General features: G+C 39.6%; 1 protein-coding gene across 1 annotated transcript in view; it reads right to left on the bottom strand.

Annotated features, from left to right (window-relative positions):
* The window catches only part of ANKRD30A (ankyrin repeat domain 30A), a 71,582-nt gene that overhangs the window by 24,645 nt on the left and 20,482 nt on the right, over positions 1 to 26,455 (bottom strand). Inside the window, exons 12-23 of the mRNA XM_080914847.1 lie at positions 25,847 to 25,931; positions 18,784 to 18,882; positions 18,183 to 18,211; positions 18,021 to 18,099; positions 14,795 to 14,859; positions 13,246 to 13,400; positions 9,571 to 9,738; positions 7,436 to 7,469; positions 7,052 to 7,193; positions 4,842 to 5,055; positions 1,567 to 1,750; positions 818 to 955 (exon numbers count right to left, since the gene is read on the bottom strand). Coding sequence (XP_080770973.1) covers positions 818 to 955; positions 1,567 to 1,750; positions 4,842 to 5,055; positions 7,052 to 7,193; positions 7,436 to 7,469; positions 9,571 to 9,738; positions 13,246 to 13,400; positions 14,795 to 14,859; positions 18,021 to 18,099; positions 18,183 to 18,211; positions 18,784 to 18,882; positions 25,847 to 25,931 — 1,392 coding nt within the window. The remainder of the gene's footprint in view (positions 1 to 817; positions 956 to 1,566; positions 1,751 to 4,841; positions 5,056 to 7,051; positions 7,194 to 7,435; positions 7,470 to 9,570; positions 9,739 to 13,245; positions 13,401 to 14,794; positions 14,860 to 18,020; positions 18,100 to 18,182; positions 18,212 to 18,783; positions 18,883 to 25,846; positions 25,932 to 26,455) is intronic.

The following is a 26,455-nucleotide window of genomic DNA, read 5'->3' as shown; positions in this document are numbered from 1 at the left end:
GCTTTTGAAGAAACTCAGCACTGGAAAGGCCTTTCTCTGAACTTCAAAGGCTTCAGGCATCAAGTCCAAGATTACTAAATTTGTTCACATCTCATATCAGGAGCTGGCTTCATGCACGTGAGGACCACAGCCTGGTTCCTAGCACCCATGTAAGTGCTGGGGTGAGTGGCAGCCCACCTACAACCTCAGCATATGGGAAGTCAAGATGGAAGATCCCCAGGGCAAGCTGGCTCTGTAGAAGTGCAGAGAGACCAAAATTCCCTACCATTGACCTCTGCATGCATGCACACATGTGCTCACAAACAAATGTGAACACACAAACACCACACACACATGCAGAAAAAGATCAGGTTTACACTTCAGTGGAAATAATCAGTCTGCAGTAAGATCCTTACGTCTTTTACTTACACAGAAGAAATTTCTAAAGCTCCTTTGGTTCTTTTCATTCAGAAAGACTTTTCTAACACTATTTTTAGTCTGTCACTGAAACCACATTTATTGATAAATGCTAAAAGTAAGCACTATAAATAAGTGTGTCTGCACACGTGAGTGAACTGTTGTCACGACCATTGTGAGAAGAGATTAAAAATGTAAGAAGCAGGAGAATTCCCCAGTCCCCTTGCCCTGTGGCTGGTGCTCCCTTACCAAAGCACTTACTCCTTAACGTGACTTCAGACAGCAGGAAACCTCCAGAAACAGGTTTATTATGTATGTTCACATATGGTTCAGAAATCCTGTTTTCTGTGGTCCATAAGGCTGCTTCTGAAAATATGTAAATACATAAATGCATGCATCTTTGGAAAACTACAGAAAATACCTCTGAAGTCATTTTCTTCTGTGCCATTTCTATCTCCTTTTGCTTGCAGAGGTGATTTGCAAGAATCCCATCTTGTAACATTCTGGCATTCTGTTCTCGTGAAAGCTGCCTCTGAGTCTCATTGCGTTCCTCTACAGCCTAGAGAGACAGTGATGAAGTTTTCCGTCACACACGTCTGTGACTGTTGAGGACATAATATCTAAAAGCTTATTTACGGCTAGAACATAAAACAAACTGGAGAAAGCCAAGGAAAACATGAGGAACCCTCACAAAACACTCAAATTTGTGCTGCATTATGGTTAAATTGCTTAAAAAGCTACACTGCTTCCTACATGTAGAAAGTATATTGTAAACTACAGTTTATTACAAACATTGAACTAGTTTAAACAGTTCCAAAGATGGCTTGTATTTAAGAGTGCTAGACTAACTTTATTTTACAGATTAAACTTACCTTCCATTACTTCAAACAGGTAAGTGCAGTATCCATTTTTTCCAAGAGGTACAATAAATAATTACAGCCACCTAGTTAAGATTTGTTCTCAGCAGGAGGTGCCATCAGTCAACAATGGGCTGGCTCTGTATGTATATGTCCTGGCAGCCCCTCACATGACCTCTCCCATGTCATGACGTTTACATTATCTCAAGTGGCACATGGAGATATGCATGCATGTGCACATGCTTATATTATTAAAATGACATTAAATACAATAAATAAAGGCGGGGAAGACATTTACAGGAGATTAGCTTACCTGGCTAAGATGACTTCTCACTGTCTTCAGCTCCATCTCCAGGGTTCTGAGAGAGACTTCAAGCTGCTGCCTGGCTTCCACCTCGCTCTGATATTGCTCGCCCTTCCTTCTAAGCTGCTCCACAGTTTTTTCAGAAAGTTGATCTGCACTTCTCCTCTTTTCTTCCTCTTGTTTCAGTGCAAATCTGAAGTTAAACATGCAGACCTTAAACGTGCAGACCTTAAACATGCAGACCTTAAACCTAACTTGTTTATACTAAACAAAAATCACTTTGTGAGCTGGACCTCAAGATGTTGATGTACTGTCCTAATAAAACTTCTCTGTTGTTAAATTTTTTTTTGCTTTATGATTTATGAGTTTAATTTCTTATTTTAATCCTTTCTAAAGCCCATATACTCTTGATGATAATAAGGATGAATAAAATTTTTAATTAGCAAGTTTCTAGAAGTCTGGCCAATATTACTGAAATGGAATTTTGAACTCATTCAGAAAAGTCACAAGTTGAAGATTATCTTCTGTAGGGTTAGAGCTCGGGCTGCTCTTCTAGGACTCCGGTTGGCTCAGAGCATGCACACGGCAGTTCACTACCATCTGCAGCAACAGCTCTAAAGGACTCAATGCCCCTCTCAGCCTCCATAGGCACTGCACACATGCAGTGTAGACAGACAGACATGCGGACAAAATTCCCAAACTCATAAAGTAAATTTAAAAAAAAGGAAATTATCTTTATACACAGTTGTATTTACTTCCTAATCAAAATAAACAATTTAAACTTAGTTAATTATTTAAAAGGCACTAGTTATAAAGATTATACTGTGTATCAGAAATAAAGTTCTATCTTTATGAAACATTTCAGTCCTCCCTAGAGCACTGCATTTTTTTTAAACGACTTTATTTTGCAAAACAAAGATAAATGTACAGATTTTAAACATTTTTTGCTTAAAATTATACATTTTTGTCAGTACTGTTTTTTCAGACATTAAAATAAATTTTACATAAAACCATGTGAATATATTTATAGTCAGTACTTGATTTTTTTTTAAACGATTTTATTTTTCAAAACAAAGATAGATGTAAAGATTTTAAACATTTTTTGCTTAAAATTATACATTTTTGTCAGTACTGTTTTTTCAGACATTAAAATAAATTTTACATAAAACCATGTGAATATGTTTTTTAGTCGGTACTTGATTTTTTTAAGGGCTTGACAGTATGCATTGAAAACGTACTAGTTGCAATAAGCGTAAAGTACATGCAAAACAAAACGCAACATGGAAATAGTCAAAGTCTTCTTGTTTTGTGAATATATGTATATTTTTTGTTTTCTTTATTTCTTGGACTTCATATAGTCTGTGAGTTGTTTCTGGGGGAGTGCAAGCCTCTGGGGTTAGCATCCCACTATCAGTGACTGCATATTATGTCTGTTCTTTTGTGACTGGGTTATCTCACTCAGGATGATCTTCTCTAGATGCAGCCATTTTCTTAAGAATTTGGTTAAGTCATTGTTTCTGGTGGCTGAGTAGTATTCCATTGTGTATATGTACCACAATTTTTGTATCCATTCGTCTTCTGAAGGACATCTGGGTTCCTTCCAGCTTCTGGCTATTATAAATAGAGCCGCTATGAACATTGTGGTGCATATATCTTTGTTGTGTATTAAAGTGTCTCTGGGGTATATGCCCAGAAGTGGAATAGCTGGGTCTTCAGGTAGTACTATATCCAATTTTCTGAGGTATCGCCAGACAGATTTCCAGAGTGGTTGTATTAGCTTGCAACCCCACCAACAGTGGAGAAGTGTTCCTCTTTCTCCGCAGCCTCGCCAGCATCTGCTGTCATCTGAGTTTTGGATCTTGGCCAATCTGACTGGTGTGAGGTGGAATCTTAGGGTTGTTTTGATTTGCATTTCCCTGATGGCTAAGGATGTCGAGCACTTCCTCAGATGTTTCTCGGCCATTCGGTGTTCCTCAACTGAAAATGATTTGTTTAGCTCTGTACCCCATTTTTTAATAGGGTTATTTGATTCTCTGGTGTCTAGCTTTTTGAGTTCCTTGTACACCTTGGATATTAGGCCTCTATCTGATGTGGTGTTGGTAAAGATCTTTTCCCATTCTGGTGGTTGCCGTTTTGTTTTCTTGACGATGTCCTTAGCCTTACAGAAACTTTGCAATCTCATTAAGTCCCATTTGTTAATCTTTGACCTTAGAGCTTGAGCCATTGGTGTTTTGTTCAGGAAATTTTCTCCTGTAGAGCACTGCATCTTAAGATAGCACCTTCTAATGTTCTATATAACATATACACCAAAACTTTGGCAAAGTTAAAAAAAAAGTCCAAATTAATAAAATTAGAAACAAAAATGGCTGTTTTTTTAAAAAAATCCATAGGTAATAAGGATATACTTTCACGATCTTTATTCCATCAACTGGAAACTTTGAAAGAAACCATTGAATTTCATAATGTATGTGATATACCAAAGTTAAACCAAAAAGAGATTTAAAAATGTATGCTTCAGTCCTTCTGAGAGGGACACTGAAGATGCTAGAGGGTAGAGAAATGCTCCATGCTCATGGACTGACAGAAGTAATTTAGCAAAAGCTACCAATAGTTATCTACAGATTAAAAACAATCTTCATGATACCTAGTGACACTCCTCCCCCTCCCTCTGTAGCTCCTGTGTAGATATTACATAGAAAGCACAGGCTGCATGATTAGATCAAGTGTTCACATCATATGCTGAAGAGTTTTTAAAAAGTAAATATTTACATAGAATTCAACATATAACAGTATTCTAATATAAAACTTTAAAAAGTTATTTGATCAATAAATACTGAGTACTTTTTTGGCTGTTTTTATATAGCCATTAAAACTATGATTTGAAAGAATATCTGTTTAACTTTTAGAATAATTTATTGCTAAATTCACCACATTACTTACAAGAGTTTCACATTTCAGAAGACTAGAAAATCTTTTCATCTGTAAACCTCCATGACACAAGTCGACACAGACCAAAAGTCAAGTGCATCTCTGCGGTGTCTTTGGTAGAAGCCAACCTTCAACGGTGGGCTAGTGCAGCTAGGGACACAGGTCGGAGTGAAGGCACTGGCTCTAAGCCAGACAACTTGAGTTGGATCTCTAGGACCCACATGGTGGAAGAAGACCAACCCTTCCAAGTTAACACTCAACTTCCACACACTTGCCAAGGTGGATACACTTGCATATAAATGAGTGAGTGTAACAGAACATTCAACATTTATAAATAAAATAAGACAGAGAGGCACCTCAGCCTGCAGAGCTCCTGTTCCCAGCCGAGCTTTTCATGCTCCAACCGCGACTTCACTTCTTCTGTCTCTGACACTTCCTTCTGTAATCCCTTATATTTGTTTTCCATTCTTCTCAGTTTTCCTGTAAGTAGTTCACAGTGGCTTCTTTTCAGTTCTATTAATCTTTTATATGAATAAATGGCATCCCGGATTTTCAATAGACTAACAGTATCTGGATGAGGAGAAAATAAGAGGCAGACAGAATGAGTGTGCATATTAGAAGCCTGCATGCTTGCGTTCACTCACTTACACTAAGCGCCTACAATGTGGAACCCGTTACTCTGCAAATAACACAGGTGACCCTTGCCCTGGTTCAGTTTAAAAGAAAATGTGGAATTTATACACAGTGGGGTTGTTCTTAGAGAACGGGATAGAACCGGAGATCTTCATGTTAGGTTAAACTCAGTCAAACATTCCATGTTGGATTTAAAACAGAAAAACAAAAAGCATTTAATGAGCCTCTACTTCAATCTACTTTTAGTCAAGATGAGGAAACAGTTATGGAGCCACGTTCCCACTTGAAACAACCCAAATGAAGACATATAAAATATCTTAAATAATGATTCTTACAACAATGATCCTTAATAGACAAACAAAACTTATGAGCATCCCAGGTCTGACTCTATTACTCATGAATAAAGAACTGAAGTAGAGCTCCCCAGACTTGGTGAGTTGAGCTGACTAAGTTCAGAGTCTGATAATCAAAAACAGTTTGAGATCACAGGACAGACCAGAGAGGGGAACAGCAACACAGATAAAGAACCCACAGGTCTGTAGAGGGCCTGGAATACTCAGCCAAGTACTGAACAATACGTGTATAGCAAGAAACTATATCAATCAAGGATAAAATATCTGAAAAGATTAGATGAAATCTTATCCATTGCTCCTATAAGAAGAATATCTATTCTGTTTAGTCAGGCTGAACAAATGCCACTAAGAAGATAATGGATACCGATCAGAAAGGAGTTCATGAAAGACAGGAAAAGAAATACATGGGAAACGCTGAACATTAATTAGTATAATGTACAAGACCAGAATAATATGCATACTGTGCACCCGTTAGGATAGCTAAGATGTAAAATACTGACAGGCAGTGTTTCTGAGGACACGCGGAGCAGCTCTCCTATCTCGTGGATGGGATCACAGAATGAGACATGCTGCAGAACAACCTGTCAGCTTTTTAACAAGGAGCTTGGGAGAAACTGAGGGTCTTCCACAGATCTGTTAACTGCGCTCATTATGGTAATTAAATATGTGTTTAATACATGTGTTGAAACTAACCAAATTACCCTTTCTATATATGTCTTGCTGAAACTATAAAACCAAACATTCTACTGCAGCTTCTAAGACAACTGAAACACAGAAAAGGCAGGAAAAAGCTAAGGACTGAGCAGTTTAATCTTGTAGCAAAGGGTTCATAGGATCATATCTGAATCCTTACAAAAGACCATGTTTGTAGGAGGTGGGTTAGCAAGAGAAACAACTTTCTAGTTTTACAGTATTCTAGGCAGAGACCAGGTATCTTAGGGTTACTATTGTTCTAATGAAACACAAAGACCAAAACAACTTGGGGAAGAAAGGATTTATTTGGTTTAGGCTTCTAATGACTGTTCATCATTGAAGGAAATCAGGACAGGAACATAAAAGGGGAGAAACCTGGAAGAAGGAGCTGATGCAGAATCCATGGAGGGGTGCTGCTCAGTGGCTTGCCCATCATGACTTGCTCAACCCAGGACCCCCACCTAGCCCAGGGTAATACTACTCAATGGGATGGACCCTCTCATCATTCCCAATGAAGTAAATGCCCTACAGGTCTGCCTCCAGCCAGAGCTTATGGAGGCACATGCTTAGTTAAGGCTCCCTCCTCTCTGATGACTCTGGTTTGTGCCAAGTTGACATAAAACCAGTTAGCACACCAGGTAACGTCACCCGGTGACAATAAGACACAGAAGAAAAAGAAGACAAACAAAAAGACTGGATGTGTCAGTCCCCTGAGAGGGACTGCAGAGCTTTGGCTGACGGTATAGCGAGCAGCTTACACAATTACTGTAACAAGGATCTCTGACAGGAACAGTACTGTCACATGCCAGGGTTCAAGGGACAGAGCTAAGCTAAGTGACGTATATCACTGTACATAAAAAGGCCTTCCATGTACACAAAGCTCATACCGCTACACTCCAGTCTGAGATGCTCGACTTCACACAAGATGCTCTCATAATCAGGGCCCTGGAGCTCATGTTCCTCAGAGGCTGTTTCAGATGACTCTGTTAGGTCGTCAAGATTGTCCACAGCAGCTGTCTGCTTGCTGTCCTGTAAAACAAACACTATTTTACACTGTTCCCTAACATCTACACTACACATGAAATATGCTTTATACAAAAGAAAGAGGCACTTTCTAGACATACTCAACTGTGGGCAAAAGGACACTTGTCAACTGACACTGTTTCCTACCTGGTAATAGGTCCTCTCTCTTCCCTTTGTCATTTCTATCTTTTAACTTACATTTTTAAACATTACCTCATATTTTAAAACAAAATATATTTTTACGTTACCTTGTTATTTTTATTAGATGTTTTCTTTGTGGGCCTAAAATAGAAAAAACATAAAAATCATTTAAAACTAATATTATGTAAAATATAAAGAATATATAAGATTGACTTTCATATAAAACCACTACATTTGAAACATTTCTTTCACTAATAAAGTTTACAACCTATTTAAAATACACTTATTTTCTATAGGGAGTTTAGTTATAAACAGCGTAAGAGATAAGAATAATTATTATCATAAGAAGAAACAGAACACACACATTTCCTTTATTCAGTTGAGGAGCACCTCGAGCCTCCAGCCTCGACCTCTAGCACTGGGGTCTTAACTGTGCCACCAAGGACCACAGTGGGCTGTTGGTCATCAAATACAGGGTTCTGTGAATTCTGGGCAAGGTTTCTATTACCTGAGCCACATCCCCAGGCCAGAAAGAATTAAACTTGGGTCAAAGTTCCAATGACCACAGAAAAAGAAAAAATACATTACTTGCTTTATTTGATAGAACAAAAGATAACATTAAGAAAGTTTTTTACTTTTCTTTTTAGTGTGTGCATGCAAATGTGCACACACTTGTGTGCATAAGTGTATGTTATAGCATGAGTGAGGAGGTCAGGAACAATGTGTAGGTGTGGTTCTCTCCTGTGGCCGTATGTGTTCTGAGATATCAGACTCAGGGCCTCAGGCTTGGTGGCAAGTGCTTTCATCTTATAAGCTGGCCCCATTTTCATTGTCACTGTTGTTTGTGGGCACTACAACCTATCCAGAAAGTGCTTCAGGAGTTCTTACGTAGGAAACCATTTTGATTTTGAGATAAGGTAAATGTCCTACAGGTCTGCCTATAGCAGATAACTCCGTAGATTAGGTAAGCCTCCAAGCTGGCTTTGAACTCATAATGATCCTCTTGCCTTAGCCTTGAATTACAAGCATAAACTACTACACCTGGACTAGAAACATTTTTTTAAAATGTATTTATTTATTTATGTTTTGTCTTAATGTATGAGTACACGGACATCTGCTTGCCAGAAGAGGGTATCAGATCTCTTTATAGATGATCATGAACTACCATGTGGTTGCTGGGAACTGAACTCAGGACCTCTGAAAAAGCAGCCAGTGCTCTTAACCACTGAGCCATCTCTCTGGCCCCAGAACCATTTTTCTTTTTAAATGATGACAAACATAGCCTTTTCTGGACCTACAATTACTGTGCATTACCATAAGTACTATTAATGTGCTAACCTCACTGTGTCCTCACAATCCTGTGAGACAGGTCAAGATGCAGTAGGCACTTTACAAAGTGGGGTAAAGAAAAGCTCTAGAGCACACAGTGGATCAGTGGCAGACTCAGTGTCTTAGTCAGGGTTTTACTGCTGTTAAGAGACACCTCGACCAAGGCAACTCTTATAAGGACAGATTTAACTGGGACTGGCTTACAGGTTCAGAGGTTCAGTCCATACTCATCAAGGCAGCATCCAGCCAAGCATGGTGCAGGCAGAGCTGAGAGTTCTACATCTTCATTTGAAGGCTGCTAGTGGAAGACTGACTTCCAGTTATCTAGGATGAGGGTCTTACAGCTCATGCCCACAGTTACATACCTACTCCTGGGCTGAGCATATTCAAACCAGAACAGGCAGCAAACACAGGAGCCTGCTACACTGAGCACAAGCTTATGCATCTCCACGAGTTACACTGACACAACGGCAAATGAACCCACATTATTTTTTACTACTACTTGTAATTATTAATAATTTCTGAATCTTATAAACATTTTCTAAATAAAAAACCTTTATACCTCCACGATTTTGAAGTAAATCTTTTTGTTGTTGTTGTTTTGAGTCAGGTTTTCTCTGTTGTAGACCTGGCTATTCTGAAATTCTCTGTAGACCAGGCTAGCCTAGGTCACAGATCTGCCTGCCTCTGTCTCCAGAGTTGTGTGCTAGAACATCTTGCTCAAAACTGTCTAGTGTAAGTAACTTAGATGTACAAACCACATCACACTGAGTTAAGGAGAGACTTTTCTGCTGGATCATTCCTGAAACTACACAAACATTCCGGCTTCAAAGAAGATTATTAAATCACACATCTTCTTCGGTCATTACCCACTATTATCGTTCCCAGCATAAAAACCTGACAAATGTTTTACCTGGATCCGCTTTGGTCCGTGTCACTCAAGCAGGAGCCGTCCTGCATTTGTAGTGAGCCACCAATTGGTAAGCCAGCGCTCTCTGTCACTGCCATCAGAACAGTCTCTTTAGATACCCATTTCTCATTTTCCTTTTTCTTTGCTTCTTTCATAAGCAAGGCAGGAATACTATTTAAAAAGAATAGTTTTTTAAAAATAATTCTACTGTCAAAGAATAAAAGAAAAGTAGTTTTGGAACAATGCTGACTTGGCACACTAGCTGATCACATGCTCAGCAAGTGAACAAATACACAACAGTGCACGTCAGAGAAGAACTGAATGGGAAGGAGCAGAGGCTGACTCCCCTCTGGGAGCCACAGGTAGGCATCACTCCATTGGGCCCTATAGAAATTAGGTTCCTCAGAGATCCATGACTAAGTGCTGCCAGACCTCTGCCTCCTCCAGGATTTTTCAACCCCATCCCTTAAACTAAGCCCATTCCTTCCTATCCTGTAAGTGTTCCCTACCGGTCCCTCCTCTCCCAACTGCATAGCCACCTGACTACACACCCAGCTCCCTCAGACCTCCTCCCAACTGCTCACTGGCCAGAGTTTACTCAAGGAAGAACAATCACACTTGGAGTCACACTAGCAGGAACAGCAAGCGGGTGATGCTGGACAAAGTCTGTGAAAACAGCAGGCTGCTCTCGGACCTGCAGCCATCAATATAAGTTCCGAAAAACAACCCAAGTCTCAATGCTTACAACTAAACCCTCCTCACAGAAAGATGAGTTGAGCCAAAGGAAAGAAAGACACAAATTCCTTAGGTGTGAAAATTCCTGCACAGAAGTAAACATAAAAACCCCAGTGTGTGCTCCCCAGATTACTAGCTCCACAGCAATAAACACCACTGAAAGTGACACAGAAGACCATCTAGACAATAAATCTAACACAATGGTTATAATGTGCTCAAATGACTGAGAGGATATGAATAGACACCAAGGAGTAAGAGGGGGAGCAAAGACCTGAAGAAAATGCAGATACTGTGGTGGTATGAACTTGAATGCATTTTGGGACACTATGAAAAGAACAAACCTTCAAATTCTGGGCATCTATAGAAGATATGACCACAGTGGAGGTGTAAGAAAGCCTCCCAAGCCTAGAGAAAGAGATGTCCATCCAAGGATAAGAAGCCTCCAGAAATCGAAATAGGATCAGAAAACTCCCAGTGGCATGCTAGAGTCAAAGCATTAAAAACCAAGAATAAAGAACATTGTGAGTAAGGTCAAGCCACATAAAAAGGCAGGGCCAAGGAATATCTGACAGAACACTTCTAAAGTCAGAAGGACCTGGAAACATGTATTCCATGTTCTGGAAGACAACAAGTATATCCGGCAAAAACACCTATTAAGATTGAAGATCGAGGACTTCAGTGGAGGAGCTGGAGAAAGGACTGAAGGAGCTGCAACCCCATAGGAAGAACAACATTATCAACTAACCAAACCCACCATGGCTCCCAGGGACTAAAACACCAACCAATGTGTTCACACAGAGGGACCCATGGCCCCAGGTGCATATGCAGCAGAGGACAGCATGCTTTGGCATCAACATGAGGAGGTCTTTGGTCCAGCGAAGACTTGTTTTCCCAGTGTACAGGAACGCCAAGGCGCTGAGGTGGGAGAGGTGGTTGGGAGAGGGAACACCTTCATGGAGGGGAGGGGAGGGGAGGGGGGTGAGATTGGAGGAAAGGGTATAACATCTGAAATGTAAATGCAGAGAAGATCCAATAAAAAAGTGAAAAAAAAAAGACTGAATAAAGAAAACCTTTCCATGATAAAAAGAAATTAAAGAAATGTATTATCACTAAGCCAGCTCTGTAGAGCATACTAGAATGAATACTTCTGCCTGAAGGGAAAGAGGAACACACCCAAGAGATCACAGGAAATCAACAATGCCAGGGGAGTTCAGCAAAACAAACCCAAGGAAACAGAACAAAGTAACAATATGACAAGAGCTCATACACATCTGTGACAGCTAATCTTGGCTGCCAACTTGACCACATCTGGAAATACCCCGCACCCAAGCTGTTGGGTACTCTTGTGAGGAATTTTTATAAACAAATTATCTGAAGCAGGACAAGCTACCTGAAATCTGGTGGCAGCCTACATGAAACGGATGGAAGAATAAAACCCGCTTTTTGCCAGCTTGCCCCCACTTTCTGGCAAGTTTGTCTGTCCTGTTCCTGCTGCCAGGAAATCCTCTAGAACTCTAGTGCTAGACTGGGACCGCATAGACATCCAGCCTTATAGACTGAATCTCAACCTCTTCCCCAGGAGTCAGCCACTGCAGGACCACAGCCTGTAAGCCAGTCTAACACAACCCCCAACATAGCTTTTATTCCCTAGTCCTGCTCCTTTAGAGAACACTGATTAACACAATGTGTCTTCCAGTAGTGACTCTTAATATCAAGTCTCCATCCCTAATAAAGACACATACAAACAGACTGAATAACAATACAGGATCCATCTTTCTACAGGCTTCATGAAGCGCAGCAGCAGCATACAACATCTTAAGGAACAAGGATAGAAAGGTTTACTGTAAGCCAATGGAACTAGGAAACAAGCAGGCATAGCTACTCTAATGACTTCAAAACAAAACTTGTCAGCAGAGGTAAAGGAGAGACTCTGTATACTCACTAAAGAAACAGTTCACTAAGAGGGCACCCCAACTGTACCACAATTTTAACACAAATGCACCAGCCAGAGGTGTGTGCAGACATCCTACTGGACTAAAACCATAAAGTAGCACAGCACAGTTACTGTGCTGGACTTCAGTACCCCACCCACTGTTCCCAACAGACAGCTTGTCAGCACAAAGCTAAACAGAGAATCGTTGGACTTAAATGATTTAATAAATCAAACAGACCTAACAGACTGCTACAGAACATCCCATATAAACACTGAAGATACATTTTTCTCAGCACCCCAGGAAATTCTCTCTAACACTGATCATATATTAGGGCACAAAGCTAATCTCCTTCAGCAGCCTCCCTGCCTCTTGGGGCTCTGGCCCATTTTGTATCCTCTCAAGAGTCCACAGAATTCCAAATGTGAACTGTCTTCAGCTGGCAGAGTCAGGGCCCTGCCTAGCACGAGACAAATCACAGTTAGCAGCTGTGGACAGTCTGAAGTAGCCCCATACCCCACATCTAGGATTAAAACACACACATATTCTCATAACATAACTGAATTTTAAGGAAACCAAAATTCTTACTACAGAAAATGGTAAATACTTTTTGCAAATAGTTTAATAGCATGTATTACATGTATCTGAAATACACCCTAACATGACAGTTAATAGCTCCATTCCAGAGATCAGATCCTTTTGGATAGAAAAACATGACCTACAAACATATGCATTCTTAACAAAAACATGTTAAGGGTGTTTGTATATTTATCATATATTATAGGTAAATAACATAATGTATGTTAAGGATATATGTTTTGCATTTATTTTTAAACAAAATATTAATTAATACAGTTGGAAAAATATGTCCTTTAATGCTTTTCTGATGATCATGTAAAGCTGATATATGTCTAACACGTATGACAAAATTTATTTAAAAATAAATAGTGACTCAAATCAGAATTGGTTTTATAGTAACAACTATCCACTGTTAAATATTGCCCACTCCTACCTGTCATGTCCCTCACTCCCCATCACGGGAAACTGCTGGGTATCAGTGTTTTCACTCTGTGGGTTTACAGCATCAGCACCACTGTCAGCAGCACCAGTGTATAGATTTCCCGATGGTTCTGCCTCATTGTTTTTGTACTTTCTCTTTTCTTCAACCTTTAATGAAAAGTGGACAGAAGGATAACTTGATTTAAAAAAATAAAAAAAAAAAAAAGGACTTTTTTGTGGGAGGAGCTGAAGAGATGGCCCATGGCCAAGAGTGCTGACTTGGTTCCCAGCACTCACATGGTGGCTCACAGACATCTGTAATGGGATCTGATGTGTTCTTTTGTGTCAAACGTACGTGCAAGCAAAATACCCATAAAAATAAGTAAATGTTAAAAAAAATTACTTTCTGTAAGGCTGTATATTTTTAAGGAACTTTATTTTTAAATAAACAAAGATTATAAACAAAGAAAACAACTGAAGTCTTACCAATAAAAATGTTTTTAGCTATTTTCAAATCACCGAATTGTAACTAAGAAGTAACAGTGAACTTACCCCTGTGTGTAACAGGACACTGTGGCCCAGCAGACTGAATGTGTCTGCTGTGTGTGCTACACTCAATTATGTGCTACACTTACTAGAAGCAGATTAGAAGGTATGGCTTATTTTTTAGTGTCACAAAAGCTCACCTCATTAAAGAGTAGATTAAGTCCTTTTTCTAAACATCACCAGATGGAGAGGAGGCAGACTTTACTAAGTGCCAAGGCCAATTAATACCAATTAGAAAGAAGAGCAACATTAATTCCATTATAAACTATGACAGTGTCATTTGTATTAAGTCCAGTTCTGATACATCTTCTATTCAACAAAGATGGTGGATGGAGCCCTTTGGGGCATTTGCTGATGGTGAAATCGAAGTCAAAAGTTAATGTGTATCACCCAGCACCCCAGTACCGAGGCCTCACTCCAGAGCTGCGACTCTCTAACAGGTGGTGGGGGTTGTTTTGTGTGCTGGTTCAGAGACTAGTTTAAGGGTTATGTTGTGGAGTTACTGAGCTCTCGGACTCTGCTACTTCCGCCTCTCAGCACTGCAGTTACCAACACACATGTCTTTTCAACACCTTGGGACTTTTCTATATGAATGTTGGGGATTTAAACTCAGGTCTACAGATTCTTACACAGCAAGCACTCTTACCCAAGGATGGATTTCCCCAGCCCCATTTCAAATTTTATAACTAGTTAAAATGAAGTATTAGGGGCTGAAGAGATGGTTCAGTGGTTAAGAGCACATTCTGCTCTTGTAGAAGATCTTGGTTCTCAGACCCTGTTGAACTCATAATTGCTTCTAATTCCAGCTCCAAGGGGTCCTAACCCTCTTCTGGTCTCTGCACACATAAGCACTTGTCCACATACATATACATATAATTGAAAATGAAACTCACTTTAAATTAAATAATAAATTATAACCTACTGATCCTAGAAGGCTAGTGTGAATGATACTCACCCAACATGCTCTCTTCCTAAAACAAAGATCACAGTAAACCAGCAATTCAGCTTTCACATACCTTTTGCTGGCTGTCTTCACTGCCACTGAGCCTTGTCTGTTCTTCTCTTGATACTATTTCTGGCTCTGCAATCAAATACACACACTGAGTTAACTTAAACTTCTTTATTAGATAAAAACTTCACAAGCCTAGAAAAATAATTTGTTTTTGTTCTAAGAGTTTAAGTTACGCTTAATCATTAGCTACAAAGCTAAATATTTATTTCTTTAGGAAAATACTCCTAATTACCCAAAACTTCAGCAAATCCTTCAGACACTATCTGGAGCCAAAATCATTACATATAAAATCTCAATGACTCATGCACAAATTCACTCAACATAAATACACTCTGAAGTAGAACATTAAAAATATTGGAGACTCACATAACATAAACATAAACAAAACCATAAACTCACGGTGCACACAATTCCACCTCCTAACAGTGACTTTGGCTTCCAAAATTACTGTTATTTCTTAACACCCTTTATTGCTGAACACCGTATTACATGTGAAATGCTTTCACCCACTGTTCTGATGGATTTCTTTTACTTCAAACTTTAAGTAGAGTTGTCTTTCTCTTGACTAAGAGGTGTGGCTTTCTTTGGGGCTATCTTACCAATTTTCCCACCACATCTTTATCACTTGTACCCTCCTTACACGTATATTCTTTTTGCTCCTGTACAAGACAGGTCAATTTTTAATAACCATCAAAAGATTTTTACTTTCCTTGAGAACCAGTTCTTGAGTTCTTACTAAGTGCAAGGCTTTGGGGTCAAAAGCATTTAATGACAGGTGTGAAGAATGGCTTTTCTAAAGGCAAACCATTGGGTTAGGCAGATAAAGGGCAGAAAAGAATCATCAGTTCAAGAAAGGCAGAGGTTTGAAAGTGGTGCCTCATGGGATGGAAAGAAGAGGACATTATTAGCAATTCAGTAATGTCAGAAACTGGAGAGAGAAACAGAAGAAAGACTCAAAGACTGTAAGCTGGCCAGAAGTCAGCGTGTGAGTTTCACAGGTAACTGTGGGATGTGTGGCCCTAACACCAAAGAGTGCTTCAGGATCCCAGCAGGAATGGAAGTCAATAAATCAGTAGAAGCCAGAAGCAAAATGAAGGGATGGAGAGCTGGACGGAGGGAAGATTTCTAGAAATACTTAGGATATAACATTACCTGGGCCTAGAACAGAACAAGATTTCATTTAACAAAGAATTGTACAATTTTTAGTTCTTAAATATTAGACTCTATTCATTGCAAAAAGAAACTATCTGAATTGTTAGCTTGTGTTTATTTTGTAGTTTGGTCTCAGGTCTTCATATGTTAGGGAATTCATTCATTTACAATGTTAACAAACTATTTGAAAATGGCATCTACAGAATTATAAAGATATGCAGAAGAACCCTGGAGCTGCAAGTTCTTTATTCTCTTTCCTGTCTGCTAAGAGTCACACAAGCCACGCAGAACATCATTTCCTCCTCAGGACAACTTTGCAGAGTCTGTGCGTGCACCTGCATTTTTGACCCTGACTGTGCTACAAATGCGTTTTTATTATCAGCTTAACAAAATCTTTGATGGGTCCTAGGCAAGGAAGGTCAAATCAGTACAATTTGATGAATCTAAGCATAAAGTTTTCACTCCTTAGGACATACATGATACAAACATAAGGTGCACAAAGTTTTCCCTGAGAAGCATCCCAATGCCTCCGTTGCCTCACAAACTCGATACTCATCATGGGATACTTACTATATGTCACATGTCCCTTTTCCCATTCACTCAGAGATGCTCAGTTATCTATTTTCTTTTCGTCTGTTAGTACTACTTATTTGATGTACACCAAGTATTTTCAGAGTTCCCTTTTCAGGACACGGATAAACAACATACATTTACAAGAATAAATGATATCCAAAGTTATCTACTGTCTCCCATGTGCAAATAGAGTGAGTCTTGTTCCATTTAAAATCAGACCGGATAAAAAGGAGACAGGAAATACAAACATAACAAAAGTATTTGTTTCTTTTTTCTTTCTAAGCACAATGGCCATTAAGCTTCTGAAGACAAAAGGGAAAATATAGTGAAACTATAAGAACCATTTCACCACTGAAGTCGCCTAGTCATTTCACACTGTGATGGCTTGAAGATGCTTGGCCCTTAGGGAGTGCTATTGTTAGGAGGTGTGGCCTTATTGGAGGAAGTGTGTCACTGTGGGTGTAGCTTTGTAGCCCTGCCCAGTGCAGAAGAGTAATAGACACTGACAATTATGAGGACATGAGAAAAGAAAGAAGCCACCACCATAGTATACATGGCTAGTCAGCTGAGAAGCAGAGGGAAGAACAATTACTACTTGCTTTAGATTCGTGTTTCCCAACCTGTGGGTCACATCCCCTTTGGGGACTGAATGACCCTTTCACAGGGGTTGCATATCAGATAGTTACAGTACAATTCATAACAGTAGCCATGAAATAATTTTATGGATGGTGGTCACTCCAACGTAAGAAACTGTATTAAAGGGTTGTATTAAACTGTATTACAGGATTAGGAAGGTTGGGAACCACTGCTTTAGAGACTTTTGTCTTCTAAGCCGTAAACCTACAGATTTCTGGAGGTCTCACCAGAAATCCTATTTACACTAAAAGACATAACTCCCTTGCATGGCCCTAATTTTAACTTATCAGATCATAATCCCATTCTAAGACTAAGAACTACTTTATAATCAAAACAAGATGAAAGTATAAGAAAAAAAAATCTAAACAACTCTTTGAGCTGTAACTTGAGAGCCACCACAGTGATATGGTTAACGGTTATACACTCGGATCCTCCCGAGAAGCCCACACCCACACTTGGGCATGACTTCTTTCCTACATGTCTCTTTCACTCCTCTGCTTAGGAGCCAGGGCTCAATGAAACGTGCGTACTCATGCTTAGGTGTGCTTTTATTCATTTCTGGAGTGTCTTTCTCTCTACTTTAATTAAAAACCTCAGTTCTATTTCATCCTGTCTAATCTGAACACTCTTCTCTGTGTCGAAGCCACAAATCCCGAGTTTGACTTAGTTAAAGCCCCTAAGCAATTTAGGTAACTCCTGGCTTCCAAAGGTGACAGTGTGGTACCTACCAATGACAAGAACTGATAACAATGTTGTTTTATTTACTCCAAATCTTTCTAATAAAACTTGGAGTAAAAATGTTTAGGAATCAGAAGACTGAACATTTCCAATGTGTAATGCGCCTTCCCCTAGAGGACTCTGCAATTTACCTGATTTGAAAGTCTGTGTATCCTTCTTTCCCACTGTCTCTGTCTTGTTCAGAACAGGAGCCCTCCTTTCGATAGTAGGCTGGATGGGTGTGAAAATAGCATTTAACAAATGTATACTTCATATAACATGTAGTAAAAACTCATGATGAAATATTACTATACCTCCATGACTGGATATTTCCTGGGAGCCTCTGAAAAGCAAAAGGAAATGTATAATTTATTATACATAAATATGGTAAACCAAACATCTTTCTGCAGTTACTATGGCGATGACCCTCATGATGCATTTGAAAATGATCAGCTCTGCTATTCCCCTCGGCTAAGGCCACCCACAAATCAGAAATCTATTCAATAAAGAACAAGAGAGTAAGTTTGACAAAACATGCAGTTAGGACCCAAAATGAGGTGTGTCCAGTGACTGTGACTAAAATAGAAATGTGTGTTTCCGCCAATGTAAACATGCTGATGAACAGGCAGAAACATGATTGTTAGTTAGAGAAGCAAGTCATGACTGTGAAGATACATTTCAGAAACAATGGTAAAAGCATGTCTTTAATGAAGCACACCAGAATGGTTTTTTACATTATACTACAAGCATTTATCATATTTTTCAGTTTGCCCTCTAATTTAGAAAGTACAAAGATAGAATAATAGTTTAGTTGAACATACAATTCATTTCTTACCAGAGAAGATTTTAAAAGTTGATTAGATTTAGATATATACTTGTAGAATAATAGTTAATAAAATACCATTTTTTCCATACCCATGTGGGCTACTGGAATGCCTACATTTCTTGACTCCTCTAGTTTAGCCATCTTAAAGTTTCTTGATCCACTCATGCAAGAAGGTATATAAGTCACATCTAAGAAATAATGTACATGTTTTTAATATTAAATGATTATAAAGAAGGAAAAGTAAACTGAGTCATCAGATATCAGAACCGTAGATATTGATAAACTTTTATTTCAAAATCAGTTTAATATTTACTTAAAATAATTAAGAAGTAAACCATAATTCTTTGATTTAAAAGCAGTTTAGTTTAGCTGTTAACTACATTAGTCTTTAATAGATTTTCATGAAACAACTACTTCTTCAGAAAATTAGCTATCTCAAAAGACAGCAAATATTTCTGTATTTAATTAATCCAATCTATGTAACATATTAATGAAACCCGGGTCTCTGGTGCCTGTTAGTTGTTCAGATGACATCTGTGAGGCTCTAGTAAACGAAATTCTAATACTACTTCCTAATTCTAGTAACAGTGAATCAGCAAGAGTCTGACGTACACTCCTCAGCACCCCGTGTTAGCTCCCACAGTGCCCGGCTTCTTCCCTCCATCCTTTCCACAGAAGTGACTCTTCTCCAGTCATCTTTGGATCTTGACATGCAGGACTTTCATTTTACATGTTTTCTACAGACTATTCCAACACCTTCTTTCCTTTGTTTTCAGCAGTAACTCTGAATTACAATCCCTATTTCTCCGTCCTTTTGAACTTCCTAACTGGAAGCACGCTCAGTCTGTATTTATAACTCCCAGATATTCCAAACATAATATCCACATTTCTAGTGTTTCATATAAAACTTCCTGGATTTTACTTAGAATATAATTGGAAATATTTTCTAATTATGTAAAAACAAAGACTGAAGGTACAGTCAGTGAGAAGAGGGATGTAAGTTATAGATAAAGTTTGTTTTGGGTTAGCTATTAAAGGAGGGGATGCTTGTAAGTGTGAGAAGATACTATGTGGTTATATAACCAGCCTAGAGCAAAGGGTTTTTTAAAAAAGGAAAATAGACGATAAACAACTAGAAGGCTAAAGCTTGTCTTTAAGAGTGTGGAAAAGGTAAAACTTAAAAGCATGCAGTGGGTATAACAGCTAAGTTAGCTATAATGAATGGTTATTAAAAACGCCTACTATCAAGGCTGGAGAGATGGCTCAGCAATGAAAAGCACTGGCTGTTCTTCCAGAGGACCTGGGTTCTGTTCCCAGCACCCACATGGCAGCTCCCAACTGTCTCTAATTTTAGTTCCAGGGGATCTCACATCCTCTCATAGACATACATGAAGTCAAAACACCAATGCACACAAAATTAAAAATTCCCAGGGTCAAAATTCAGTATGTTGAGACAACAGGGAGCCATGTGACAACAGCGGTTCTGCCAGTCCAGGAGTGTGGGCAGATGCTCTTCCCGACATCTGACAGTGTCTTGACATTCTCATTGGAAAGGTCTTTCACTTCTTTGGTTAGGAATATTCCATGTGCACTTAACTTCTCTAAGCTATTGTAAGTGCTTTTTTAAAAAAATTCTTTTTCCGAGAGTATACTGTTGCTCTGTATGTGAAGGCTACTTTACCAACTAAGCAAACAGGGGGCTAACATTGAGAATTTACAAAGAACTGCATAAGTTACAACTAACTCTAACTAACCACCAACTAACAAATGGGCTAATGAAATGAACAGCTTAAAAAAGAAGAAACACAAATAGCTAATAACTATTTTTAAAGGTCTTGAAAAACTCTGGTCATCAGGAAAACAAAAATGAAAACTACTTTGAGACACATCTTTACCCTATCAGAATAGCTGTCATCAAGAAATCTGGTAGAGGACTAGTGCACTGCTGAACCCTCACAGGAGAGGCCATTTGTCCAGAAGATGGTGATTAACACTGTGGGGCGCTGCCCACACATTCCCACGCTTCCGTCATTACAAGATGGCGCTGATATCCGGCTGTGGGGCGCCGCCCACACATTCCCACGCATTCGCCATTACAAGATGGCGCTGATATCTGGCTGGAGTTAGCAGTAAACAAGCCATGTGCGCACAGGCTGGGTAACTTCCGCTTCATGAGTTCCGCCTCTTCCCGTGGCGTCATAGGGCCTGGTGAGTTTCAACCAATCAGGGGGCTCCGCGTCCAAGGCAAGGACTGATCCCTTTATAAGGGGGCGAGCTGGATAGCTCTCTCTCTCTTCCTCTCTTCTTCCTCTCTTTCTCCCGTTGGTTTTCGGCCGTCTCGTGGAGCTTGTTCGTCCTGTTCGTCTCCTTGGATCTCTTGGTTTTCTCCGTCTTTTTCGTTACGTGAAGCAAGTACCGGTTTTTCCAGATTAATAAAGTTTACCGCAGAAGGATTCTATTTTGTGTGCCGCGTCGTTCTTGCAGGCGAGACGGTTGCGCGGGACAAACACAGAGACCCAGAACTGGGCACTGTGCAGACTGAAGAGATTCCGGAACACTCAGCTGCAAATGCAACCAGTGTCTTTATCAAATCTGTATTCTCAAGGCTCAGAGCTCTATGCAGAAGAGGGGGCAGGAAGAGTCTAAGAGCCAGAGCGAGTGGAGGACTGCAGGAAAAGAATGTCTTCCAGACACAACAGGCACAACAGGAACTCAGAGACTTTGAAAACACACACAACACATGCACATGGCACAATCCTGGCACAAAGAAGAAGAGGACACAAATTCTACTCCTAACAAAGAAGCTGTTTGCAATTGATACCTGCTGGAAAAGGGAAAACCAGTTTTTTTCCAATGTGGTAAAACCGGGTATGTCAACCACGTTCCAGAGCAGGCCCCACGCTCGGGAGAGTTGTCAGCACAAAACTGGAGCCCATGGCTATTCAAATTTTTATTTTGTTATGTTATTATTTTTGTCTTTTAAAATATAGTATATAAAAACTTTTAAGCCAGAAATAAGATAAATATTTCTAAATTATACTAGGAGATGCCACATGCGAAAACATTTTTCAAAGAATTAAAAATAAAAATGAAGGAGGTAGACACAACTGTGAGGGACTTCTAAACGAGGTAATTAAAAACCCAGAATTGATCGGCATCCTTCCAGAGTATGCAAGCTCCCAGGGGAAGAGAACTGGCAGAGTGAGAGCTAACACCAGGTGGCGCTATCAACGGGAAAAGACATCAGAACAGACTTCATTCAGCCCAGAAAGGAAGGACTCACAGGGGACCTCTACCTACCTCCTTCCTGTACAGCAACCCCATGAGGTGGACTCTTAACCTATCTTTCTCACCTCCAGCTTCTGCCAGCCTCTAAGAGCTCATCCACATGGAAAAGCTGGGGACTTATCTTCAACTCACTGCCTAATGACCACCTCAAGCAACTCAACTCAAAACCCTTGTAACAAAAATCCTCTTACGTTTTATGTTTCTTAAATAATTTAATATCTAGGTATTATGTTTTTCATTAATATATTCCTGTGACAAATGCTAAACATGGCTTTAGTAAGTCACCAATGAAAACATCACTGCTTCCATTAATCATGGTTTTGTTATGTCTACATACTTAAGCATCCTACACTACCTGAACATAGTCCACATGTTTAAAGAGTCCGCCTTTGTCACTATCTGCAAATAAGAACTCTTGCATTATTCACTCTAATTAGTATTTTTAAAATTAAATAATATTCTTATTTAGAAAAGTGGGCATTACAAAGACTCCTGTTGATAAACCATTTTTCCCTTTCTACTTAAAAGGCTTATAAAACCTATGAAATTTTAATGTCTCATTCCTTCTGTCACTAATATCTGGTACACAAAAATAGACAATTGTATTAAAAGGAAATCAAAAGTCAAACTATAGTGTTATTTGTTTTCTTCTGTAATGTGACTTTCCACTTGATTACTCAAAACTAACATGTGGTGTAATACCAAGATAACAGGACAGATGAAATAATTATTCCAAAATCATGATATGAGGCTGGAGAGATGACCTAGCAGTTAAGAGCACTTACTCCTCTTTCAGAAGACCCCGTTTTGGGTTTTAAAATGAACATAGTAGCTCACAACTACCTGGTACAGTTCTAGAGGATCCAATGCCATTTTTGGCTTTCATGTGAACTCCAGACCACATGTGGTACACATAAACTCTCACAGGTAAACAAACATACACATAAATAAATCTTTAATAAAGAATTACAGTAATCAGATTCTGGCCAATCTTTCTTAAAATTAGAACTAGCAAATCCACATGAGTTTAGGTCTCTGGATTCAAACTAGCCAGAAGAAAGGACAAAATAATAAATCATTTCAAATACTATGAACTTCAGTTAAACAGTTTCCAGAATATAAACACTATGGGAACAAGAGGAGAATACAGTGTAGTTGCTCAGAGTGTGGTTTTTAAAAACTAGTTCAATATAGTTAAAAATGTCTATTTACAGGTTGGAGGGATGGTCCAGTGGTTAAGAATACTGGCTGTTCTTCCAGAGGTCCAGAGTTCAATTCTCATCAACCACATGGTGGCTCACCGCCATCTTTACTGGTATCTGATGCCCTCTTCTGGTGTACTGGTGCACTAACACTCATATATAGAATACGTATTTTAAAAATGCCCATTTCCTTTACTTTTTAAGGCCATACTCTGGTTTTGATTTCTTTAACTTTAGGAACAATATTCCTATTATAATTGTATATCACATGGGTGTATTTTGTAAGGTAACAGGGAAAATTAATAACTATATCAAACTCTCATCATACTGGCAGCAGACCTGATAGGATAGGGTTTCTTCTTTACAGCTCTACCCACCATTTTCCAGAAGATGCTTTGCTACTACACAGCCTCATCTTTGTCAGATCCTAGAAGCGAATCTTCCCAGGACCTCAAGACATAAAAGCATAATTGACCTTTGACTGCAGAAAATGAGATGCTTGACCAACTGGGAGAGCTGTGGGCTAATATTCTCAGAAAAACAAAACAAACCACATTTGTGTTAAAGATTCCAGTGGTTGAAATGGAACCATGATTGTAGACCATGGAAAATTACAGGTCCAGAACCAAGTTATCTTGAGTTGTCTTTAACACTCTCAATGGCCATTCAAATCAGACCTCAGGATCTGACATAAGTCACTGGCCAACAAAGGAAAGTAGGAACTGAAGTTTACGGAAATAAAGCTCTCTGTATGCTAAACATCCCACAAGGCTGACTAAAGTACCAATGATTAAAGTGAATTGGAATTATTCAGGCCCAGAGCCAAATTATTTTGAGCTACTTCTAGCCTCAAAGAGCCAGCAGTTTATTCCATCTTTGCACTTAGCCCATCAACTTTGTGATTAACAGGGGCAACCCCTGTTGGAATAGACAGACCCTCAGCTCCCGCCAACTCAAAGGCTAAGAAGAACCTGATTAGATATCCTCCAAAGCCTTGAGTAGAGACGTCACTGCTTTTCTGTAATCCATTCCTCTAATGTTTCTACCCAGTTATTATGCAGTGTGTGTGTAGAGGTGGGAGGAGAAGAGGAAGAGGGAAGGGGAATGGAGGGAGAGAGGGAGTGAAGGAGGGAGAGGAGAAGAGAAAGGGAAGGGAGAGAGGAGGGGGAGGAATTCTTGGTATTTTTTTTGAGACAGAATCTCTCACTGGCTTGGTATTTCACCAAGCAGCAGGCTATGCTGACTAGGCAGCAAAGCCCCAGTAGTCTGCCTGTCTGTCTCCCCAGTTCTGGATGGACTAAATGCCACCTGATTTTTTGTTCTTTCCCTTTTAGGGGGCAGGAAATAAAATAAACTTTATTAATGTGGGTTCTAGGTAATCGTATGCTGGTTTTCACACTTGCACAGCAAACAGAAAACCAGAACCAGCTTTCATAATGTGTTGTAAAGCATGCTGGCTGACTTACGATTGCTTTGCTTTGTTGGTATAAAAACTCCATGAAGCTGTTATCACACTGGAACATGAACAAGTCATCAACAATCCTGTCTGGCTCCAGAAGTCTATTTCTTTGGAGGTCAGGATTGCATTTTATGTCAATATCAGCAACTGATTCATTAGAAGTTAGAGAAACTGCTCTGTAATGAGTCTAATTCTAAATTCCTATGTGTACTTTAAGAAACTAAGCTTACATTACTATCATCCTCAGAGAAAGAACAGAGCTCATCCTTCTAATGGACTTCTGTCAGGACGTGGCTTCCCTGAGCCCTTCAAAACCAATCTCACCATTTTCTTCGATGGTTTTAGTCTTTGGAAAATTTCGCTATGAAGTGGCCATTTAGAGGCTAAGTTATACATCACGCATGTTCATGTAGCTACAGTGAGAGAGCCAACGGCCACACAGCTCATGTGTTACTCTTGGTGCTCAGCTGGTGGCGCTGTTTCTGAAGGTTTTAAAGGTGGAGCTTTGCTAGAGGAAGAGGGTCTGAGTGGTCCAGAGGTTTTAATGCTGCCTTCCTGCCCCTTCTCTACTCCTGACTTCAGACAGTGAGGCCAGCTATCTGCACCCTTTCACTATGCTTCCCTAGGAAAGACTGGGCCCTGTGTAACCTGCAAACACAAATAATCCCGACGCTGTTTCCTGCCAGTCACTTGGTCAGGTGACAAGAAGAGTAGGTAATTCTTGGGTACATGGGTGTCTGTGGGAAACAGCAATAACTCTGCAAAGGTCAGACACTCTGACCCAGTTCTTCTCAACAGCCGGAAAGGAGCGGAGCTCACTCTGACTCTCCTGCATTTGGTACTGAAGGTTCCTCCACGTTCTTCTCTATCTCTGCCACACTCTTCACTACAGAATTACTATTCCTTCCCACCCACTCTCTTCTTGTCCTTCATCTGTCCTTGCTCTCTGGCTTTCTTATCTTTCCTGTCCTTTCCCCCAAGCTTCAGAACAGCTTCAAATGAACAAGTCGTGCAGTGCAGCTGTCAGGAAGTTTACTCTGCTGCTGAACCTTGAAAATTTGTTCACAACCTTCCATTGCTTTTCTAAGTACAGTTACTGAGTATCTGTCCTCAGCCGAACACGTCATATTCTACATAGACATCTGTCACATATTCTTAATAGACACCTGTCAAATGACTTTTAAAAAATAAAACCATTCTTACCTTCTATCTGTCCATGCACTCTCCTTTTTCCTGTTTGATCTGCAGTCCCACCTCCGTCTCTCAGTGAAACACTCTCAGAGATACTCTGTTGGAGCAGATATCAAAATGAGTTACATAAAGGTTTCTTAATCATTTTCTAAGATGATGCTTCAGGTTCTTGTTTTAAACACTGTTAGAAAAATAAGAAGCATGCGCTGAAAAAAACCATGTCAATAAAGAGACTGCATATGTTTTCTCTAGATCAGACCCATCCTCTCTCTTCGTCTCGTTACCAGCTATGAAGGAAAGCATGGAAGGTCAGAGCAGGGTATTCATAAAAAATTAATTTCTTTCCATGCTTCAGCAAGCGACTAAGCTTAACACACCCAGCACCGCTTCTCATTCTTCCTGCAATGTGAGAAGACAGCTAAAAAGACAGATATCTTAAGAGATTCTTGTAAGTTCATCTGCTTTAATATAGCATGAAACATTTAAAATATGTACAACGACAGAAACTTCCAAAGTCGGAATAAGAAGCCTGGCCTGTGGTAAGAAACTTCAGACTGTGCCACAATGATTACAGACGGCATTGTACAAGTTGCTATATTTAAGCAAACCAAGGCTTGGAAA

The sequence above is a fragment of the Micromys minutus genome, assembly GCF_963924665.1.
Source record: "Micromys minutus genome assembly, chromosome: 3".
NCBI classification, from domain to species: Eukaryota; Metazoa; Chordata; class Mammalia; order Rodentia; family Muridae; genus Micromys; species Micromys minutus.
Note: the sequence above shows the minus strand (reverse complement) of the source record. Positions and strands in the feature narration are given on the sequence as shown.